This window comes from Acanthaster planci, linkage group LG12 (assembly GCF_054643075.1).
Source record: "Acanthaster planci isolate LZ-2023a linkage group LG12, COTS_SCS, whole genome shotgun sequence".
Taxonomy (NCBI): Eukaryota; Metazoa; Echinodermata; class Asteroidea; order Valvatida; family Acanthasteridae; genus Acanthaster; species Acanthaster planci.
Genome location: NC_141788.1, coordinates 11,567,022 through 11,590,104, shown reverse-complemented (window position 1 = coordinate 11,590,104; position 23,083 = coordinate 11,567,022). Strand labels below are relative to the sequence as shown.

The window sequence follows — 23,083 nt, the reverse complement described above, 5'->3', positions numbered from 1 at the left end:
CATAGAAGATTAAATGTTAACGTTCAAATTCACAGTTTTATGTAAGGCCTTCCAAATTTAAGTTCTTTATCATTCTAGCTTGAATCGGGGCACTGCTTATTGCTCCAGGCAAATTCCAGCTATCTCTTTATTTCCTGCTAGTGTATGATGGAGAAGGGGAGACAGTGGGAATATTGGACAAGCAGCGGCTTCTTCAGGCTATGCTGAAGCGGCCTTTACAAGCTCACAAGTTAGCACATCATGTTGAATTATAAAAATTGTATAATTTTCATTGCTGCATGCTGTTAGATATCATAACTCTTGAACTATGAACATTCTTCACTTCCTTCCAGCAAGGAGAGATGCAGGTGGCCAGGTGCCTGCAGTTCAAGCAACACGTTTACTATACCATGCCAACAAACAGCTGATTAGGCAAGAGTTTGTCAACAAATTGTGTGTGTGCCGAGAATAATGCATTTTATCTGGGAGTGATAAAATACATTTAGTTAAAAGAGTAAAACACCATGAAAAAGGAATTCTTTGATCCTTTGCTGTGGCAATCAGTTACCAAGGGGTTACCACAGACAAAAGTATTACATTTATACACAAACTTGTGTTATGCAAACAAAAAATGCCACACCACCAGGACCGCACCCATGACATGGCATTAATGTTTTAACGTCAAGCTAGTCCAGCCAATAGTGCTTTTGTCTTGTTCAGATTATGCTGTGCTAATGTATAAAGGGAACATGTACCAAAAATTCCCCCAAAAAGCAATTAAATAAAAATTCAGCTTTTCTGCTGGGAAGTAATTAATTGGCTGTAAAAGTGAATAGACCCCATACAAGAAATAGTAAAAACTAACACAGTTTGTCGACTCACGGAACAAAACAAAGGCCTTTTCACTTATTACACCCTTCCCAGACTTACTGGATTACCACAACAAAGTATACACATAAATGTACATGTACCAGAGCCATGTGGTCAATTGTAAATAGGGAAATCCCAAGCTGACATGCGGAAAGACTGCACAAAGTATACGCGTACAAAGTGTCTGGTGTATATTGCTATGGTCCTTGTTTTGGATGTGTTGTGGCCATAGAGCTATATATGAAAACTAGAGCGGTAGCTTCTCATTTTCCGTGAGGAGAAAATTAGACACCTTCCTGGGAAATCAGATAGAATCAATATCGAATTATGTACTCCAATGCAACATACATCAGGTGCCGCTAAAATCCAATTTAAAAGGTCACAGCAATATTATCTGCAGTGCATAAAATAAAACACTCATTCACTGATTGTACATTAGTTTTTTGGGGTATTGGCTTTGTTGACATATTGTTTCAGAATACAGACGCACATATGCAAATAGCCGTACAAAACTTAATATGATATTCCAAGATAGGTTTGTGCAAAAATGTGGATGTGTCACTTTGTAGATGAGTCAGGGCTTTTGCTTTTGCATATACAGTTGACTCTCGTTAATATGAGGGCCTCAGGACTCACTTAATCATCTTGAATTATCCCGAATGTAGTCTGAAGTGAAAAGTATTTTCCCATTCGTATGTGTCATTTGTCAATCATACTACTGTTGTTGGGTAATAGATTTGCTTTCAAAACAGTTCAAACATGCTCTTTATGAAAGTGTAATGTAAATTTAGATTAATTAAATAAAGAATTGTTACGACAAAACATGTATTATACTGTAATTGAGAAGAACAAAGTGGAAAAATAATCAAATGCAACAAGGCAAGTAAGACTCATCACTAGTCACTGTCAAATCAATGTCACCTGTACCGTATGGTAGCCATTGCAAGAGAATGTGAACATAAGTACATGTACATTAACATTTTAGTAGGTGATCGACAACACAGATGCTACTATACACATGTAAAAAGCGAAGGAAACCAGTGAATTTTTCGATGGACAACAGAGGCTGTACGTCAGGGCCTGGCTTATGTTTATAGCGGGAAACTAATTTCTTTTTTTACTTTTTCAATTTAGAACTCATAAATTTGACTCCCAAAAGGACATATACGGGCAAGGGAAGAACAGATTTTAATGACAAATGAATTTTACATAAGTTTGTAAGTCAGGTAGGGGCATTCTTCTATTCTATTCTCTTTTTCACGTTTTGGGGGGGGAGTTTGTAACAAGTTTGCTCTGGATGGACCCTCTGGTGGTCTTGGAAACACACGCCCACTGTCTGTCACGTTTGTTCTGATTGGGCAGCATGAAAGTACCCACAAAGAAAACGTGTTGATCGTTTGGGGATCTACAAAGCCATCAAACCACAGTCATGGATTAGAGGGCATTATAACCACACCTAGTACACTAGCACGTTTATTGAATGGGTTCATTGATTGACAAGTTGTTTTCAAAATGCTTGTGCAAAATAGAGAGATAAAAATACATCTGCACTCGACCGAATGGGAAAAAGCTCTCGTCTTATCCCAAATCTTGTATCATCCAAGCTCGCATTAAGCCTGGTTTCCAAACGGTCATTTGTAATGCAGACAGTGCGCAAGATGTGAAGATGCAGATGAAGACTTTAAACCAGGCTTCAAAGATTTTTTTTTCTCATAGGAAAGAACACACTTTGGTCAGGACTGGCAAAATATGCTCGTCTTAACCGGAATTTTGTCTTACCCGAGCTTGTATTACTGCGCGTCGACTGTAGCTCTATGGTTAGGGTGCTGTAGCTTGCTTTTCATCATCAATGCAACGTCATTGTGAATATAAATAGAAACCCAACAGAGGGTGCTTGAGGATTTTATGATGTCACCGGTACGTGGTTTGAGGAATGCTATTTGGTTGAAGACTAACACTGTTGAAAGCAAGTTCATATCTATTACCAGTTTTAAATGATCAGGCACTTCTGATTTTGACCTGAAGGAAAGTTCACATGATTTTACGTACAGGAGATGAAATAAAGATTTAACCCGCGCTATCACTTGCTGCAAAAAGCAAGTCATGGAAATGCACTATTGATTTTATACAGAGTTTTAAAGATTCAAAATAATCAAATTTTAATTGCTTGAAATATGGTTCAATAGGATTTTGCATAAAGGTCTTTGGTGTACACTTTGATGAAGATACAAGATTGCTAAGTGACAAAAATGGTGCTTTGAAAAGTATGTACAATGTCAGTGTGCAAAACCAAATATTCAAAAATTATTTATACATCACCTGACAATGTCATCTTTATGTCATTAGTTTTATATTATTTTTGAATTAAGGTCTGTGCTTGGCGTAACTTTAGTTAAGGTCCAAGTCCTTTAAGTGACTAAAATGAACCCATTAAAACTGTGTACAAAGTCAGACAAAGCCAAAATTAAAAAAAAAAATAATAAATCACGTGATGATTTCATTCTTACGGGATTGTCTATGCATCAGGGTTCTTCACTGGTATAAGTTTGATGTTGAACCAATATTGGAAATATACTAAAGTCAAGGGTGAAGAAACATGCACGAAGTGAATGGACTTTAATGGAGAAGAACAAGCCAGAAGAAAAAAAATGGGAAGAAAAAAATGCCTTTTTAGTAACACTGAGAAAAGAAGGAAAGACTACTGGATGTACATGTACATGTACATAAACACAGAATGTATGGTACCAGTACCTTAAATAATTACAAATAAAGCACCAATGAGAGACCTGGAAGGGTAACATTTTAAAGGTAACTTCGGTTCTGATAGGAAAACCTTTTTTGTTGTTTAACTATTTATGATCTTCACATATGACTTAGGAGTCCAAAATGGAAGAGCTCCTGGAGAACAGAGATAACCTATGTTACATGTTTGAAGTTGATATGTAATGTTCTCATCAATTTATGATGGGCAAGCCATTTCTGTTGTTTTAAAACTACTGGCCTTAACCTTTGACCTATGGGTCAGTTATCAGTAGACTTCTAGAGAACGGCAACACAAACCCACTGCCAAATTTTTGAAGTTGATATACCAAGTCCTTCTTCGGTTATGGTGCAAACCACGTCTATTGTTTAGCCATAATGACCTTCAGCTTTGATCTACTGAATCCCCAATCAGTATACTTCTGGAAATATTGAAAATCAACCCATATTCTTGGTATAAAACTGACATGTTATCAGAAGAGTAAATGCTGCTCATAAGAGTCAACATAATGACATATCTGTAAACCTTCTATTTGGACAGTAGAATAAAAGCCAACAGCGTCATTGTGTTTCAGAAGACCAAGACTTTTGTCAATATCTGACAAAAACTGTCGATACAATTTTGAGTTTATATTTAAATTTTGGATATATTTAAATTACATTGGTGATGGGTAAAGCATCCAGTACTTGAGAGATATAACTAGTTTTTGATTTGTACCTTTATGTATTTTGACGTCTGCTTGAGGCGATCATACCAGAATCCGTAATCCATCCACAGCTTCATAAGTTCTAGTGGAGGTTGGGATCCAAATGTGTCCTTTGCAGGCATGTTGAAGTCATCCATCAGGGTTAACAGTTTCTTGCCGCCGATGGGAACATATACCCCTTCAATATCAATGAGTTTTGATGGTAACAAGTAGGAAACTTGATTGGTACACTAATTGATTGATTGATTGGTACACTGTACAACACTTTATCCAATCAGATTCAGTGGGGTTGTGAAAATATCCTTTAAATCTGGTTTATACATGGCACTGTAAGCTGAAAATTTATATCAACACTTTGGACAAGTTTGATCAAGCATTACTTATTCTAATGAACAGCCAGTGTAGTTTATTCCTAATGTATCATGCTTGTGTGTATTATCATTTAATTGTGAAAAATCCAGTCAAACCACATGTCAAAAGTCACAACCTTGCCACTGCTGTACCATGCATTGCTCATCAAGATAAGAACAATTACTGATAGTCAGAATAATACAGTTTGGCAGCAGTGTAACACAAGTGAATCTAGATCTACTGTTGTTGAATGAATAGAGTGTATGCCCACTCAGAGTTTTACAACTTTAATAAGGATTTTTTACAAGAAAAGATTCCAAATGAAAAGAAATTCCCAAATTTTCTATGATTCTCATATAATGTCCACCCATTTGGTTTCCCAATATAATGATCAACTATGGCAAACTAATTAAGTAAATGTAGCCATACCTTTGGTTCTTTTCTCCACCCGACTCTCTATTATCTCTTGCACGTTATTAGATGATGTCTGTGCAGACATGTTGATTGTCAGTACACTGTACTTGGCTGCATCTAACTTGCTGCACACACTCTGTGCAATAGATGTTTTGCCAGTGCCAACTGGACCAACTAGAAGCACAGGCTGAACTGCACCAATCAGGGCACTGACCAAGAAATTGTACCGCACAGTGTCCACGGTAGGTACCATGATCTTGTAGAATGGAGCACTATATCAAGAAAAAAAAGTAAAAAAAACAAACATGTATGCAATTTTTGATGTGCAGAGGTGTACATTTGAAAACTGAGACCAGTAATACATATTCCAGTAAAATTTAACAAAATGTTGTTCCACAAGCTCAAGTGTTACTTACTTTGTGGGATATCTCCAGCCACTCCTGAGCTTGTCTTCCCAGTGAGCCCAGTTCTTGTTCTTAGAATCCACATAGTACTCATATACAGTGTCCTTGTTCGGGAAGGTGCCTTCAATTTCACGAATGTAGTTGTCTAGCTTTTTGCGCCCGTCTTCATCCACAGCTGAGCAGACAGACCAAATCAGACAGAAGAGAAACCACAGCTCAATCATGCGTTCATAGTTCTCCTTATCTGATGGGTTCACCTGAAATGTAAAACAACAGTTTGTTTATAGTTGGTTCTAACCCCCACAGATGCTGTGAGTAATCATGTACTTAGAGGTAAATGAAGCACCACTATTTGTACACACACATTGACAAATTCATTCCTGCAATGGGCTACATTAAGATGAAATCTATTCATGCCTCCTGCACAATTTGTATCAGTGGTGGGAGATATTGGAGATTTTCAAAACCGGTTAACCGAGCTTTGAAAAGCAGTTATCCAGTTATCTGGTTTTGTTGACCTTTTGAAAGCAGGCACATCTCACATGGCATGACGATTATGAAATTCTTCCATTTAGCATCGGCCACAGCGGGTTCTACAATTGTGGACTTCGTGGGTAAATATTATGTGCACTCCGCAAAAAATTAAACCATAGTGTCTTTTAAGTTTGCATAGTCCAGATGTGTCATAATTTTCACCAAAATAACATTTTTGTCAACACTCAAATCATTGTTTTTAGTTTGCCGAACAGTATAAAAAAATTAAGCGACACTTAATGAATTTTATGGATGACTGGGCTACACACTTTCCACGCTTAGTCCAATCTGGGCTGGGTGAGCAACACAGCATTACTAAAGAGGTTACACAACGGATTATATGAATGCAAAGAACACAAAGGCACAAGAAAGAGGAAAAGAAGGGTGGGGCATGCTAGCTTTCATTTTCTCACAAGCAACCGAAGCAAAAGTACCACTTCACATTCTCACCACGACAAACACCAGGACCGTCCATTACGTGCTACATCAACTCAATCTCAGCAGAAAATTGTGAGTACAGCATTTTTCCGCATAAAGCAGGACCATGTTCAAAATCAAATTTTGGCGTCACCAAGGCATGACAGACAAAAAGGGTAGGTTGGAGAAAATGACCTCACTCCTCAGTTCTGCTGGAGACTTGGAACATATTGGATCTGTCAATGCAATTGGACAGCACACCATAACAATGACGGCACCATCTTTCTGGACACTTCAGAGTCTGGCAGGAGGCGTACCATCAAGACAAATGGGACAGAGTAAAAGCAATATTACTCAGGAGTTGGCACAAGGGAGACAGAGGACTGCTCCTTTAGATCAACACCCGCATGGTACACCTGGATTGGAACGGGGCCGAATCCTGGTTGAACCCTCTCTAGCTCTGGGCTTGTGTATAGATAGTGAACATGAGTCCTTAGGCTCAGAAAGGATAGCTCCCTTTTCCGCACCACTTCCCCTCGACACAGTTCCGAAATTCAGGAAAACAATTGAGTAAATGAATATGTAGATTTGGTAATCTACTTGACCCCAACCAGGCGTCTTGAAGCTACATGTAGTTCCCAGTAGCAAAAAATTGCCTAAGAAAAGAATGAATGAATGTTGGCCTTTGCAATGTTTGCAACAATTTATATTGCAAAGTTCCCAGAAGACAGTGCAAGTGTCCTCAAATACAGTAAAGTCATATGACAGATAGTTAACAAGGGAGGCAATTTCTATGAGTATGTCAGTTTCAGAAAACTGCATCAAGTCACTAATCTCCCATGGAATAATTCCCATATGGAGCTTTATCTGAAAGCAACCTCTTCCAATAGGAATAAAGATGGTAAGGAGGGCCAACAAGGAGAGAATTACTTTAGGCCTCGCAACAGATCATATGTGACAAATCAGTTTCAGCAACTTGGCTTTTATTTTTGTTACAACAAGGGGCTACTGTGCAAAGACGGACGCGCTTACAAATACAAATGTGCAAAGTGTGTAGGGAATCACCTGGCAGTGCGCTGCAACTTTTGAGGTTCAGTAATTTCAGAACCGGAGGGAAAACATTTTTCAGTTAACACAGCAAGCTCGAGGCAATTCAGCTCTCAATATTCACTTCAGCAACATCCCACAAACAGAAATGCAGAAAGAGGGCAAGACCATTCACAAAGCCACGGACAAACTGCCAATGCCTGTGAGTAAATCATTGGCTTAGTCGAGGACGCATTGTCAAAAACCTAATTGAGACTCAAACAGCTGCAGTCCGTCATTAGGTGTCTCATTTTTGCTTGTAAAGTGGTCAGTCATACCTAGGAAAGCATTCTTCAGAAGACTTATTAATCTAACACTCCGTGTCAAAAACCTGAAACATTTCATATGGATTAATGCACTAGCCAAAAAAAAAAAAAACCACTTGCATGCTGGGCTTTCGTTTCTACGTCAATTCAACGTTAAAGCTTTTTTCCCATTTCAAAACAAGTTACAAGACAAGTACACTGCATTTCTCTTCCGATGCATCAGATCAGGGCTCCAGTGCAGTTTTTCGCTAACAGTGGGTTTTTGGCCAATGGCCAGAGGCATGGGTCAACGAGAATATCATGCTCAAAGGATTATTTTCATGTGTACATATGGGGAAAAGTCTTTGCAAATAAACGGATAATCATCCACATGGATAATTCCCTATTAGTAAGCATTACTAACAAGAATACAAAGAATCTAAATTGCACAGGATCCAGATATCAGATGGTGATGTACTGCAGCATGTTTTTTTTAGCCTTTGCGGCATTTTTGAGAATTGGGGACATCACCGTGTCAAACCGCAATACTGTGAATGCGCTGAAAATAAAGAACATTCATGAGAACATCAACAATGTGAGTTTGTCCACAGTATTCGAACATTATAAGCACCAACAGCAAGCGCACCCGTTTGGAAATCGCACGCACAGGAAATGTGTTTTGCCCTGTACACGCTCCAATGAGCAGTCTCCTATAACGGAAAGCTCTTCACTCTCAATTTTTGTATTGCTGGCCTAATGGATAGCCCGTGCAAATGCACTATAAATTTGCAAGTTTAGACCCCAAGCTGTACACGGGTCACAGTTTTCAGATAGGTGCAGCATGCCATGCCCTAGCGTGTGGGTTCTCTGACGCACAAATCAGGGAAATGGGAAAACAAAGTTTTCGTGTGTTTAAAAATAAATTCAACTTTAAAATAACTAACCACGACCTGAAACAACTGGGGTGCAAATTGAACACGCAGGGAGCTTGAGAGTTTTGGGGGAACCCCGCCATGCCATTACCCCTCCAAAACATGAGAAGGCAATACATCAGGAATTTTAAGTTAAGATAAAGACTGAACAGTAACGATAACAATAAATATGATTTAAGGTCAAGTCTTCTCCTTGAGTGCAAGACTTCTAGTGACAGAGCGGGCCCTACTGATAGAGCGTTGAACCTGGTGACAGCTGTGCCCTCTTGCAATCAAATGCCTCTTCTGTTCCTAGAAGTGATGGGAGAAAGCATCTCAGTCTGAGTGCTTGCAGTGTCTAGGGTAAGAACTGGATGAGTGAAGATACTGATGGGTATCTGTGTGCTTGGAATAAAGGTCAGTAGTCACAAGGTTGTTCTCCTTCCGGATGCTGATATCGAGAAAGTTTGCCTGATGGAGGGAATATTCTGAAGTGAAGTTAATTGTCCTGTGAAAAGAATTGTTATGGTTAATGAAGATGTCTAGATAGCCACTGTCACTGGTCCAGATGAAAAATACATCATCAATGTATCTCCATCAGATCCAAGGGCGGCATAGTGCTGAAATACATGTAAGCATGCGCTCTTCTGGGTTACCCATGAAGAGGCAAGCCATGCGGGTGCCCATAGCTGTGCCATGTACCAGTAGATAGTGTTTGCCCATGAAGGAGAAATTGTTCTGGTTAGCACAAGTCTCATAAGCATCACGACATCGCTGATGGGGGGAGTTGTGTGTCCACTCTTCACGAGAGCAGAGCAGCAGGCATGAATACCTTCTTCATGGGGAATGTTAGAAACATCAAAGGTCCAAATGATGGCTGTGCTGGGAATCTGGTTCTTGATGTTTTCCAGCTTTCGTAGGAAGGCTGGTGTGCCGTGGATATATGACGGGATCTATGGAATGAGGGGTTTGAGAGAAGTGTCAATGAACAGAGAGATGTGTTCAATGGGCAATCCATTTCCAGAAACAAGGTTATCCTGCCTGCCTTGTGGATCTTGGGGAGTAGATAAACCTACCGGTAGTAGTTCTAAAATCGATAGGGGACAGAAACTTCAGACCTTTCTTAGATAGTTGGTCACTATACGCATATCATCCAGTACATATACCTGCTGAATCTGAGAATGTTCAAGTGGGGTCTAAATTGAGATGGATATGCTTGTAGTTAGTGTGATTGTTAAGTTGGCGATGGGCTTCATCAATGTATTGCTGTCAGTCCATAATTACCATAACTGCACATTTATCTGCTGGCTTGATGATGATGTCAGTGCAGGAGCACAGGGAGTTAAGTGCACATATCTATTTCTTTATTTCAAGGCAAATCCTCAGAGTGTCTTGAATATTTATATCTTTTATTAATCAAATGAACTATTCCATATAGAAACTGGTCTGGAGTTCAAGGTTTGTTTAGCTAGCTTGACATGGATTAATATAAATACAGCCAGCAAGGTCCTGCAGAAAATATGGAAAATGGCACAGTCCCTAAGCAATAAAATTAACATTAGTCTCATTAGATGCTTTTAACAAGCATCTTTCTCTTAAATGCAGTGAGAGATTTCAAAAGGCGCTACAGTGGAATGGTGAATATCTACTAATTCAGCTGTAGTTCTGATCAGTTGGCCTAACAAAATATTCAAGAAACCAGTGTACATGTAGTTTAATATGCATTATAGGTATTTTGACAACTTATGCCATTACTTGAAATTTGCTGAGTGAACCCTGGTTGTGTTAACTTACTCCATTTTCTTCAGTTGCTAATGCAGCAAAGAGTTTGCAGAGGGACATCACACCATTCAGTTCAGAGATAGGTACCAGTTCATTGCAGTTATGTTGCTTGAAGTCCTGTATTTTGATCAGGTACTTGTCAAAAAGCCTCTGAAGAATTTCTTGGGAATGCTGTTTTGAAAAATTAAAAACAACACCCGTAAACAACATTGATCTTTAAATTGTTGGATAAATGATGGATGTGAAACCTGTAACTTTAATAGAAATGAAAGACAGATTCTTCTCTGAAAAAGAGCCACATGGATGAATAGCTAAGGCATATTATGGGACTGAAAAGACTTGTGGAAGTTGAACAAATAAGCTCACAGAAGTATCAACAACCAGATCACAAACTCTTCACTAAGGTGTGTTTTTGATTCAGTAAAAGGGAAGACACTTGATTTATAACTGGGTCATTTTATCAATTTTGGGACCATACTTTTATGTCCATCACATTTGATATATTTTGTAAAAGTTCAGAGCACATTCTTTAATTTGCAATCTTGAGTGAGGAATGCACATTATCTTCAAAACAAGTAAAAGTAGTTTTAAATAAATTCTAATGCTATTACCATATCAAATTATACCGGTCCACACTGCACGTATGACAGGGTCACTGTACTAATGTCATACTTTAGACTCGAAATTTATAGGAGACCCTTCAGCCTCTTCACAAAGCACATTCTCAGAAGCTGATTGATCACAAATTCACAATTTGACAAACTTAATGTCCAAATAGGGGAAGGAATTTTTTGGGCACAAAATAATTCACAAATGACTTCATAGTTTGATGGGAGCTTTATAAATGCCATATTTACTTGTTCTATTTATGTTTAGTGTAGGTATCATTGCTATGGAGGTAAAAATTTATTTTGATCTTTCAAATTGAAAACTGTCTCAAAATGACAAGTAGAAAAAAAATTAAAAGAAAACATGTTTTCTTTAGAAGGGCGCCATATCCCCCCATAGAGGTCATGATAGCATGGGCGTAAATCCGGGGGGGGGCAGTATATATCCCCCTTCCCTTTTTTAGGTGGGGATGGGCTACTGAATCATCCCCCCACTTATTTTGTGATGAGCAAAAAAAAGTAATAAAGTGGATTGTTAAGAACTTTCACGATGTCCCGACTAGAATGTTTGCAATATCACTAAAAAGAGAAACGATTTTATAAAGCCATAAATATGCCATTCTAATGTACATGTAAGATTCTGCATGAATTTGATACACATTAGAGATATACATCTTTATCATGAACATCGCCCCTTGTGGTGTATATGGTGTCAACCCCCCCCCGCTTTTCTAATATCCATGGTCGGGAAGTCATCCCCCTCCCCCACCTTTCCGCATACCCTATCCCCCAATTTCCAACACAGATTTACACCACTGGTGATGGTCACCAAGAATTTTACAGTGAAAAGCTTCCCACACTTGTTTGGCTCCGGAGTAGTCCTTTCCTGCTTTTGAGTGTTAAAAGAACAATTTCTGAACTAAATGAAATACATGATTTGCCATTCAAGAATCAAATGACTTTGCACTGCAATTTATTTCTTCAATAAGTAATTTGCTTCAAGGAATCCCCTTGATAAGGATTACATGAAGAAGTGCCTCTAGGAGTTACAACATTATTTGTAAAAGGCAACTGGGATAGCAAAAATATGGACCCAAAATGTACAGAATGGCCATGATGGGATGTGCACATGTGCATTCCTGGGAAAGTTTATCAGATGTTTAGTATCTATCAAAATGGTTTTGTAATAGTGCAACTGTTACCCTTAGAAAAGTTCTGAGCTAATAACAGTTTGAAGAAAAAAAGGAGAATGGAACCATACCTTGTCTGATCTTTTCTGCAACCAAGATGTGACATATGGCTGCCATCCTGTGTCAGCATAGTCCATGTAAACCATACCACAACGGCTCACAGTGGCCGGGGAAGCAACAGCTAAATTCTCGGTTTCAAACAGCAATGTTACCTACAAAGATAATATTGCAAAAATCTACTATTTGTAGTATTCCATCCACTCAAACCTTCTTTTAAGCATGAACATCTCTGTACCACATTTGTAGGGATGTTCACAGAATTACTGTAATACCACAGCTTAACTCTAAAGAACAATATTTGACTTTGTAATTAATAAACAATATCAACCAAAATATGTATTCAAGCACATAAACCATGCACTAATAATATGTTGCAGATTAAAGTTTCCCTAATGTCCAAAGAGTGTGCTCCCGGGGACTGACAGCTGATATACAATCTTGGTTGTAATTTATTTTAATTGAATCTCATAAACTGATGGCTAACTGAAGTGCAAGTTGCAACAGCCTTCATTTTGGTTTTGACCATATACAGTACAGCTCAGAATTTTAGCAGACACACAAACACGAACAGTGAACCTGACATGCTGTTCAATACATGCTTCATGTTTTTTTGCATACATTGCTGGTCCAATGCAAGATAAGCCAGGCTGTGGACCTCATTATGTCAATGGGCTTGTGACCACAGATCAGACAGTTCAACCATCAATGTGTAGTGAACAACTGCATACGCAGTGAAGTGAACTCTGCATAAAGTCAAGTCAAATCATGCAGCCCTGCTGACATGGTTCTGGATCACGAACATTATTCAGTTGGATTGCATCTAAAAATTTTCAAAATCCAGTGAAATTGATCAGTAGTCTACAGTCTACCTTGTGTGTTTAGATATTCCATAATAATTTCTACATTTGAGCTTGAGATTGAAGAAAGTGATGACGATGCTATTCCTAGTTCCAGATCGGTTTTAAGTCATTCTGGATCGCGGAAAAAATTATTTTCGAATAAAAAGTAACCACGGGAGAAATCTATTTCTCAGCCAGAACCATTAAAATTGAATTAAAACTGAACATTGAATTTACGTAAATTTTTACTCCACTTTTCCAGCTGCACAGCAAGCCATAATACTTTTCTGTGCACATGTATTATGCTACAAAACAAAAAACGTCACCCAGTACATGTATATGCATAGTGCGGTACTGGGCAATCACGAAATCACAACCACCCCAGTGCTTTCATCCCAACTACCAATCATAAAACAGAACAGCAGTATTGCATATTCATGTAAATACATCTCCTACAATAATCAGCTACAGCCATCATTGTGCGTCATAACATGCATATGTGTGAAGCTCATCTCTACCATGTGCATACAGATTTTACATCCATTGTATTATCATTCACCATTTGTCTGTAAATTGTCAGCAGTTGCGCATACAGGTGATACTGCGGGCATTCCCAAACTCAAGTTATAGACGATTTGCAGCATTTATATGCAAGGTTTCAGCATTCGTTCTGCTGGGCTGGTTCTATGGAACATTTTTGGCTATTTCTCATTATATACAGCAACTGGCAGGCAGTGGTTATTGCTGGCAGTGTGCATGCAGAGGAAATCTGTCCGGAAATTGTCCATCCTTGTTGATACTAACCTTTTCCCTTGCGTTGGTGATATTACCGGCATGACAAAGCTTGAAGCAGCACCTGGGCCCAATCTTTTTATCATTGGAAGCTTTTTTTGGTTCTGACTTCCATTCTTTTTGGTGTGATCTTTGCCATTTAATTTGGTTGTAATTGTGTCACAATCAGCACGATCTTTTCGTTTTGATAGATTTTCCAGCTGCATGGTCATAAACGGACTTGAATAATCGCTACATTGGATCAAATTTATATTCACGATTTTGTACACACTGAACTCGAGTACAGCAACAACTTTTATGCAAATGTTAGGATTGCCGCTGTGGGGGCCATTCTGATTCTCTGTAAGTTTTTGTACATAAAGTAGTTTTCTCTAATACTTTGTCTTAAAATCTACTACATGTAGTTGCAGTTGTGTTGGCTGAAAAAAGAATTTCACGCTGGATTATTTTCTGTGCCTGATCATTTTCTGCCCGGATGTTTTTTGAGCGATCCAAACCTGGATAAACCAAACATGGAAAAGTGATGCTGGTGCTCCACTTTCCTCAATCCTGTAAGTCCCATTAAAAAGCTTTATCTTTAAAAATAATTTTATGATATGTCGTACATATAAGGTAAACTACGGACCACATTCCAGCACTAGTTGAACTGCAATTAAGCTCAATATTTTTCGTTATCCAAAACAAGGAAAATAATTGTGTCGGTCAACAGAACAGAGCGCTTGCAGTCCTGTGGCTTGTGTGTAGCATGTGTAAGTTTAAACTGGGCAGATTGGATTACATCATCGGTGTTCTTTGTTATGCAGGAGTGAGCGTGTTTTGTGTCTGCAGTTAACTCCTTCCGTGTATATTGAATTCAATACACACTGAAATGCTACAGCGTGTATCGTGTCGGCTAAGAATCTGATCTGTACTGTATCTAGTACAACCTGTTTTTTTTAATTAAGGTAAAGTGAAGTATTTGTCATTTTTGCATTTTTCCTCAGTAAAAAAAAATTGCTAAAAATCTTAAGATGGATTAACAAAAATTTCTTCAAATGTTTACTCTATCAAAAGTGCCAACTTTTTAAAAGTGACCAAATCATGCTTTGAAGTGTGCCCTCTTCTGACACAATAGATCTTGAGGATGTATCTCATTCAGTTAGCTACACCTCAATGATATAGAGGTCAAATGATTCTCTGTACTATCATGGATAAATCATACCACAGGTTTGCAAAGTCTCAAATCAGACTGCATGAGAGCAAGATTCATGGCATTTTCCAAGTATGTCACTTGATACATTTGGAAATGATCATCATACAAAGTACAATTTTAATAGCAATCTGACGGCTTAATCTTCAGACATTTGCAAATGGACCACAGTCCACTCTACCTTTAAAATGGCATCAGCAGAAAGTAATTATTTTCCTTTAATCATCTTGGTAACTTGACCTTTGATCTTGTATTCCAAACTTTGTTACCAACAATTCAAAGGCAGTTTTTCAAGGAAGAGTTATTAAAAAATATCTTTTCTCATCAAAAAGCATCTGCTTTTGGACACATAAAAAATATAAACATTCTTTATTCCCCTTAGGGCAATACCATCATGATCAGTCTCCTCAATGGTCTCCAACCTAGGAAAAGAACTCAATAGTTAGACAGCACAATTAACTGTCCGGTCCTAGTATATCAAACTGACCTGATCTGGCATGGCAATGCGTTCACCATTAATGAGTGTCAAAACTTTATTGTCATCCATGACAGAGTTCATGCTCTCAATCCACAAAGTGTCTACTGGTGAATCAAACATCAACCACTTCTCATCTGGCTTTTCATCTAGGTAAGATATAAAGTGAACAAAACAAAGAAATGTGCATTGTTACATGACAGAAAGGATCAAACTTCACAAATGGCATAACCACACTGTTGGGAGTGCCCACTTAAACTGACCCCCACAACGTATTGATAGAGAAACCTATACTTAAAACATGACAAACATGCAGACCCTTATCATGTTCCTTTCAACAAAACCAATACTCCAAAATTGAAATGTGAACTAGGAATCCAAACTCACTTCGGATGCTGACATTAGTAATTTTTAAATTAATAATTAGCATTGAGTAATCCTCAAAATATACAAAAAAAATTACTCATGTTCTCTACCAAAGAAAATTTATGTGATGTGACAGGCAAACATGCACTAAAGATTACTTAAACACTAAGTTTTTTATAGTAGTTACTAATTACTGCACATCTTTAAACAAGTCCCCTGGAAAGTGATGTACTTTTACCCTGGGAAATAGAGGTTCTAACATGAATGTGAAAATTCAATGTGTTTTGCAACGTTTTGAACTGTCTTTGTGCATGAGCTTGACATATTCAAAATGTGACAGGACCGTTACTCAAGCAACTTACACTGAAAGACAATGCTATTCACTCTCATTCTCACAAGTTCCTCTGATCTGGCCATATTTATTATCATGAAGTTTTCATTGTTGCATGCACTAGTAAAAAAGTAACTGTATATATATGGTACTGAAACCAGGGATTCCCATAAAGTAGAATTCTAATCCAACAATCTGTACTTATAAAATAAGCTGCAAAAATTTGATGTTATTGATGTTAATATCTGGATAACTGCATCTGTTCCTGTTAAACTGTATTTTGACGGTAAAAAAATGACTTATTTACACAATACATTAAAAAGAACCTACATTAACAGTATTAAGTAACAACTTCCACAGAGTGAACTTGTCAACACACAACTTTGCATATATCCATAAATGTGCAAATACCTTCTGACTTTCTTTACCAGTTCCTAGACTTTCCAAACACAAATCCTCAATGAGAATATGTCAAATGAGGACCCGTTCAATCACTTTCAATTTGATTTATGTTTCACTGTTACCCATAAAGCCAGTTATTTGCAGTAGTGCAAAACATTTATTTTTCTCGGGGATGTTTCTAGAAGGGTTGAGAAATTTAGTTAAAAATTAACTTTTACACTCCATCAGGCATATATTTTTCTGAAGGGATGTACATCACGCATATTGCAATGTGTGAAAGCCACACGCTGCTTAGGTAAGTATAGATGTGAAGCCAAGCTCCATCTTTATAAAACAAAACACTGAAAGAAACTTTGCCAAATGCATGCCTGTTGGAGGTAAGTCCACTATTTTGTGTGCACTTTCTCTAATACATGACAAGATTTTCCCTTAGAGATATTCTTGGATTTCAGTTTATTTCGTTCTACTGGTGGGCATCTGGAGGGATAATAGCAACAGGAATTTCCACATAGCAAGTCTTTACAATTATGTATATGGGACAACAAGGGGAACTATTCATAGACTTGCCCTAGAAATAACAAAAACGTGCTGCCCAGATTTTTTGGTTGACATTACATGTAAAGTCATGCTAAATCAGGTAGGTGAAGTAAAAATTCAGTATTCCTGGTTGATAAAACTTTCTAGATGACAAAAAGACTTCCATATTCAATATTCCTAGTTGATAAAACTTTCTAGATGACAAAAAGACTTCCATATTGCCATGTAGGGAAAAAAATTCTTGCTCTAATCACTATAAATCTCTACCGTGAGATACTTTTAATATAAAGCAAAATTTTGTTCCATCGAGCTTGTTATGAGATACTTACTATATAAATGTGTATAATATAGAAATGTGCACAAAACTGCAGGCTCATAAACTTTGTCATTACATCATGAATCTTATTATTTACAGAATTCAAACAAGTGAAAGCCAACTGTACCTTCAGAATGATTTGATAACCTCAAATAACTTGACAAAATTAAGTCTGCTTTGTACTAGAGGCCCTTATGGAGTCACATAATGTTTGAAAATGCTCCCAGGGCCCTACTCTGAGCATGAAAAAATAAGTGAGACAGACTACATACCAGACTACTTAATTTATATCAGAAGTTTAAAGAGTATACAGGTATTTAAATTTCTTCCCATCTTCTAGTGTTATACACTATATACTACAAAGTACGTCTGGTTTGAATTCTTAAGGCTGCAAACTTACCTGCACAGGTTTGCCTCATGACACTTGATAGCACACCATCCGTCCACTCATTAGTGTTTAGATCAAATTCTCCATACAGCTCTCCCAGTGATAACGCTTTAGGGTTGATTGGAAAATCCTTCATTTGACAAAAAACACAGAGAATTGAAAACAAGGGACTATGCCTGTTGTAACCTCATTTTTAGAGAAACACGTTTGTTCAAATTACATAGATGAATATTTCAATTTCTCACTTTCTGTTTCTTTAAATCATCCTCCAGAGCCAAACATCAGGAAAGGAAAAACGTACGTATTACAGAAATCAATTTTTAAAATTAAAAGGAGAATCTTGTCCCCTCTTTTGGGTGGCCAAAAAAGGGACATGCAATGGGCAAGAATCGAACCAAGGTCCGTAGGTCCACAAGCCTACACTTTAACCTCTGGACAACGTATTTTCTTGGTTTAATCACAGGGAATCAGTCTGACGATAATGAAAAATGAACTTAATAAAAATGCACTCTTGCTTTTACTGCCATAAGGTCCCTGTCTGGCATGGTGCAAAAGCCCCAAACCACTGTGACCTTTGCGCACAACACATACATGGGCTACAAGTGTAGCATTGCGGGCACTAGTAACAGATATCACCAATGTGTCAAGAATATTAGCCTGCAGCAGACAAACCTCGCCTTGGGCAAGGATTGCTGATGTTCACTGTACCATGATACACATTCAGGATTACATGTACATCAGCCTTTCTATTGCAACTTTTGATTTGATGATTTTCTATGTTTAATTTGAGGTTCTATGTTCCACTGCCTTGCCATAACAGTTTTTTCATGTGTGTACTTGAAGTAACTTAAAACACTTTTAGTCTACAGCATGTGACGAGGTCATAATAAAGCATGTGACGAGGTCATAATAAAGCATGTGACGAGGTCATCATGTCATTCCTCTGGGACCACATATGGAGAAGGGTCTTTTGTTGGTGTAACTTCAACATAGATACAAACCTACAAAGTGACCAAAGTGGCTGAGAACAACTGTGCATTAAATTAATGCCATTTTGAAAGAAATATGAAGAAAAAGAATGGAAAACTAGAGGTAGTGATTGTAACAGCAACAACCACAGAGCTGTTTCGGATTTCAAGTTGTTTAATGGGGAAAAATAAATAAAAACACATTAATTTTAAAAAGCAATCTGGAATAATTCTTGTATCAAGGTCTTTGTTGGCTGTAGCTTTGATGACGATCAAACATCGGAAAGTTATAAAATTGGTGGTTTCAAAACGTGTACAAAGTCAACGGCAGAAATAAATATTGAAAAATCAGTAACAAATCAGATGATGACGTCATCACAACATCATCCCTTTGGAATAATTGTTTATCAGGGTCTTCGTTTGCTACCACTCTGATCACGATCTAACATCGCAAATTTACCAAAAATGTGTACAAAGTCAATGGGCTAGAAATGTGTGCAGAAAAACTGTTCCTTTAATTTCATGTCACATGATTTTTGTCTAAACTGGAAAAAAATTATGAAATATTATTTGATAATCTGACTCTTGGGCATATTTGCAAATCGAACGGAAGGGAAAATTTAGTCTGTTTTTTCTTTCGTTCTGGTAGTAATTCTCGGTCGAAGTTGAAGACTGCTCACGCATTATGCTCAAAAATTGCGTAGAACGTGTACAAACCCTATGGCAAAAAATTAAATATTCAAAATTCAATAATAAATCACCTGATGACGTCATAATGACAATTATTTTCCTAAACCCTATCTACCTGTTGGACCAAGAATCTCCACCTGACATATATCAAATTAGGTTGAGAACAGTGTGGAAATCTGGCTGTTGAAAAACGTGCACAAACTCTATGGAGAAAAATGAAATATTCAAAATTCAATAATAAATCATGTGATGACGTCATCACGAGGAATATTTTCCTAAAACCTCTCTAACTATTTGGACCAAGAATCTTGACCTAACATATATCAAATTAGGTTGAGAACAGTGTGGAAGTCTGGCTGTTGAAAAACATGTACAAAACCTATGGGGGAAAATTCAAAATTCAATAATGAATAGTGTGATGATGTCATCATGACGAATTTCTTCTAGGACCATCCTTGGATGATTGGTCTGAAGGTATGCCAAGTTTGAAGTCAATCAGATTAACAAAACTACCAAAGTCGAATAGTGGAAGAAAATAGTCTGAAAAAAAATTTAACAAAATCAAGAGCTGCTGAAACAGCTAAATATAGAAAGAAAAGGATGTCTTTTCTTTCCATTGCGGAAAAACTAATGAGAATTATTAACAGCTTCAGAGACAAGGGACTGTCCATAAAGTCAACCAGCTTGACATGTCACGACCAGTGCCTTACGTCGAGTTTCTGCAATTACCCTTGAGGAAGCACTAATGCCATCAACTAAACATGCAAGCAAACACATCCCTTTGATCATGACATACCACCCGTTTAACCTGCGAGTCCGGGATATCATCATGAAGTTCTCTTGCATGTTGCATACCGATCCCATGACCAGCAACATCTTAAGTGAAGACTCAACTCCCCCTGTTGGCCTTCCGACATGACCGATCGATTGGAGGGACTTCAGTCTGTTCGGTCATCCCACCACTATGCGATGTCAACAGCGGCAACATCGGCACTGTGGCCTGCAATCGCCCTCACTGTAATACTTGCAGGTTTATCCACAATCCCCCATGCATCAATGGCCGAAAGGCAGTTACACCCCCAGAGGAAAATTCATGTGTACTTCAGCCAACCTTGTATCTCCTGCCAACCATGCAGTGTCCTCTACATTGGTGAAACAAAATGGCACGTGGCTGACCGATTCACCGAGCACCTGCAAAGCGTCTGACATTAACTCCAAGGGCACCCTGTAGCATGCCACTTGTGACGACATGCACGTGTTGTGTCCTAACCATGACAACATCAGATGCTCGACACTTGGAGACAGAACAGCGCATCATATTCCAGATTGGCACACTGAAACCAGGTTGTTTGAAGGTGGACTTTTCTGCATTCAAACCACTAGTCCTCCCACAGCTCCAATGAAGGCCCAGTGGGGCCAAAAATTCAGCACCTTAGTAAATCAGTGAGCACTGTTTTTTCTCACTTTGTCCCTACATTACCGTCTTTAAAGTACATATGCAAAGGGGAGGGGGGTTGGTGCCGTTACTATGCATGTGTTGTACAAATTCCATCTAGCGGGTACTTTCTACCAATATCTGTCTCAATCCTTACTTCAATGAGGAATCAATAACAGCAGCAGCAGAAGGGCATAGATGTATTACACATGAATTTGTAATTGCAATACTCAACTTCACGCACCTTTCAGATGGGTTTCCAACAAAAAAATTCACAATTTTGGTTGATTATAAAACCTACTTTAAGCAAAGTCTACACAGGAGTAAAATGGATGTATACTATTTTTTTACCGTTAAATTGAAAGTGGCTATCAGCACTAAGACATCTTTGCTCATTCAGAAGGCTTCTGTCACCAACATCCATAATCACACATATAGGTATGTATTAAATGAATAAATAATATCCTTTCATTTTGAACTCTGCCTCATTGAGACTCATTTAACACAGTGCATTTCAAGAAAAGAAACTAAAGGTTGGATAACCAATCAAAGGTTGTTGATGCACAAAATTGCTGAACTATCTGGACATTCTATCCAGTTCTATTCTTCTATCTGGGCATTCTATCTGAACTATAAGTATGGAAAAAACATAATTATCCTTAAGGCTTCTCCTTCTTTTTGAGTCCCTATACTACTCCAATCCAGTGCTGGACACAAAGTTTGGCCTTATCATCAGTACATTATCAGTGTACATTCTCTTCCAGTAGTTCGTGACCTTGGGGTTTGGTTGGGTGCATCAGGGACAATGTCAACTCATGTTACTATGTTATGTAGATCAGCATCCTATGCATTATGGAGAACTGGAAAAATACGCAACCTACTTGACCAGAATTCAACTGAGAAATTGATTCATGCCTTTGTTACAACAAGACTCGATTATTGCAATAGTTTGTTTTTTGGCTTGCCCGAATTTGAATTAAGGAAGTTGCAAGTTATTCAAAACTCTGCTGCACGCCTTGTTAAACGGATTAAAAAATCTGAGCATATCGATGATCGAACATCAAGTACATGCACGTTGCGCTCAACAACTTCTGGAGTAGTTTGTTTACAACAGCCAATTGGTAAAACTAAATACTATGGTGATCGATCTTTCACAATATATGCTCCTCAATTATGGAACAGGCTACCAGTAGCAATTCGCTCTGCTGACACTTTGGATACTTTTAAATCTCACTTAAAAACACATTTATTTAAGGATTATTACTTATCTTGAACTCGTTAGTTTTAATTTCTTCGTTTTATGAATATTTTAATTTAATGTCTACTTTTTTTTATTGTTTAATGTTTAATTTTGTTTTATAACTCCTGTTACTTTGTTTTAATTATTTAAAGTTAATTTAATTATTGCATTTTACTGTACAGTGCTTTGAGATGTCATTGACATGGAAAGCGTTTTTTAAATAATTCATTATTATTATTAGTAGTAGTAGTAGTATCATTCAGGGTGGTCACATCTGAAGGAGAACAAGGTTTGGGGAGCTGGGGTGTACCAGCTGATTCATAACCTGCTCTTCGCCACAGTCACATGTAGTTGTTCCTTCGGTGTTAAAGCCCAACTGTCCATGAGGACCTTGCAACAGCCAACAGTGTGAAGGCGCTTGAGGCAAGCCCACAAGGGCCATGGCTACTCTGTGCAGAGCAGACTGGAGATGGGTCGACCAAAGGTCTACCTGTTGGGAGTGAGGACTGATGTTGAGGGCCTGGGCTGATTTGAGAAAGCTGTGTCTGGATTTGAGTCTTTTGGGTGGTGGTTCCCTCCTGTAGAGAAGATAGAGTGGGTTGCTCTCTTGTTTTAGCTTATCCTTCTGGGTCAGGACCTGCCTCCTTATTTGTGGAGGTGCAATGCCATACAGCAAGTCTAGTTGGTTTCAGGCAACCTGTGATGGCTCTGTAAGCAGCATTTAGAGCAGTGTCTACCTTGGAGGCATGGGCTGATCTGCACCAGACTGGAGATGCATACTCAGCAACAGAGAAGAA

The 23,083-nt window shown here is 38.1% G+C and overlaps 1 protein-coding gene and 1 pseudogene across 1 annotated transcript in view; both read right to left on the bottom strand.

Annotated features, from left to right (window-relative positions):
- The window catches only part of LOC110980179 (dynein axonemal heavy chain 2-like), a 281,550-nt gene that overhangs the window by 100,813 nt on the left and 157,654 nt on the right, over positions 1–23,083 (bottom strand). The window contains 7 exon segments of the mRNA XM_022236585.2: positions 4,328–4,494; positions 5,097–5,353; positions 5,498–5,742; positions 10,473–10,631; positions 12,330–12,470; positions 15,626–15,762; positions 17,966–18,083. Coding sequence (XP_022092277.2) covers positions 4,328–4,494; positions 5,097–5,353; positions 5,498–5,742; positions 10,473–10,631; positions 12,330–12,470; positions 15,626–15,762; positions 17,966–18,083 — 1,224 coding nt within the window.
- LOC147797153 (uncharacterized) lies at positions 8,986–9,956 on the bottom strand (annotated as a pseudogene).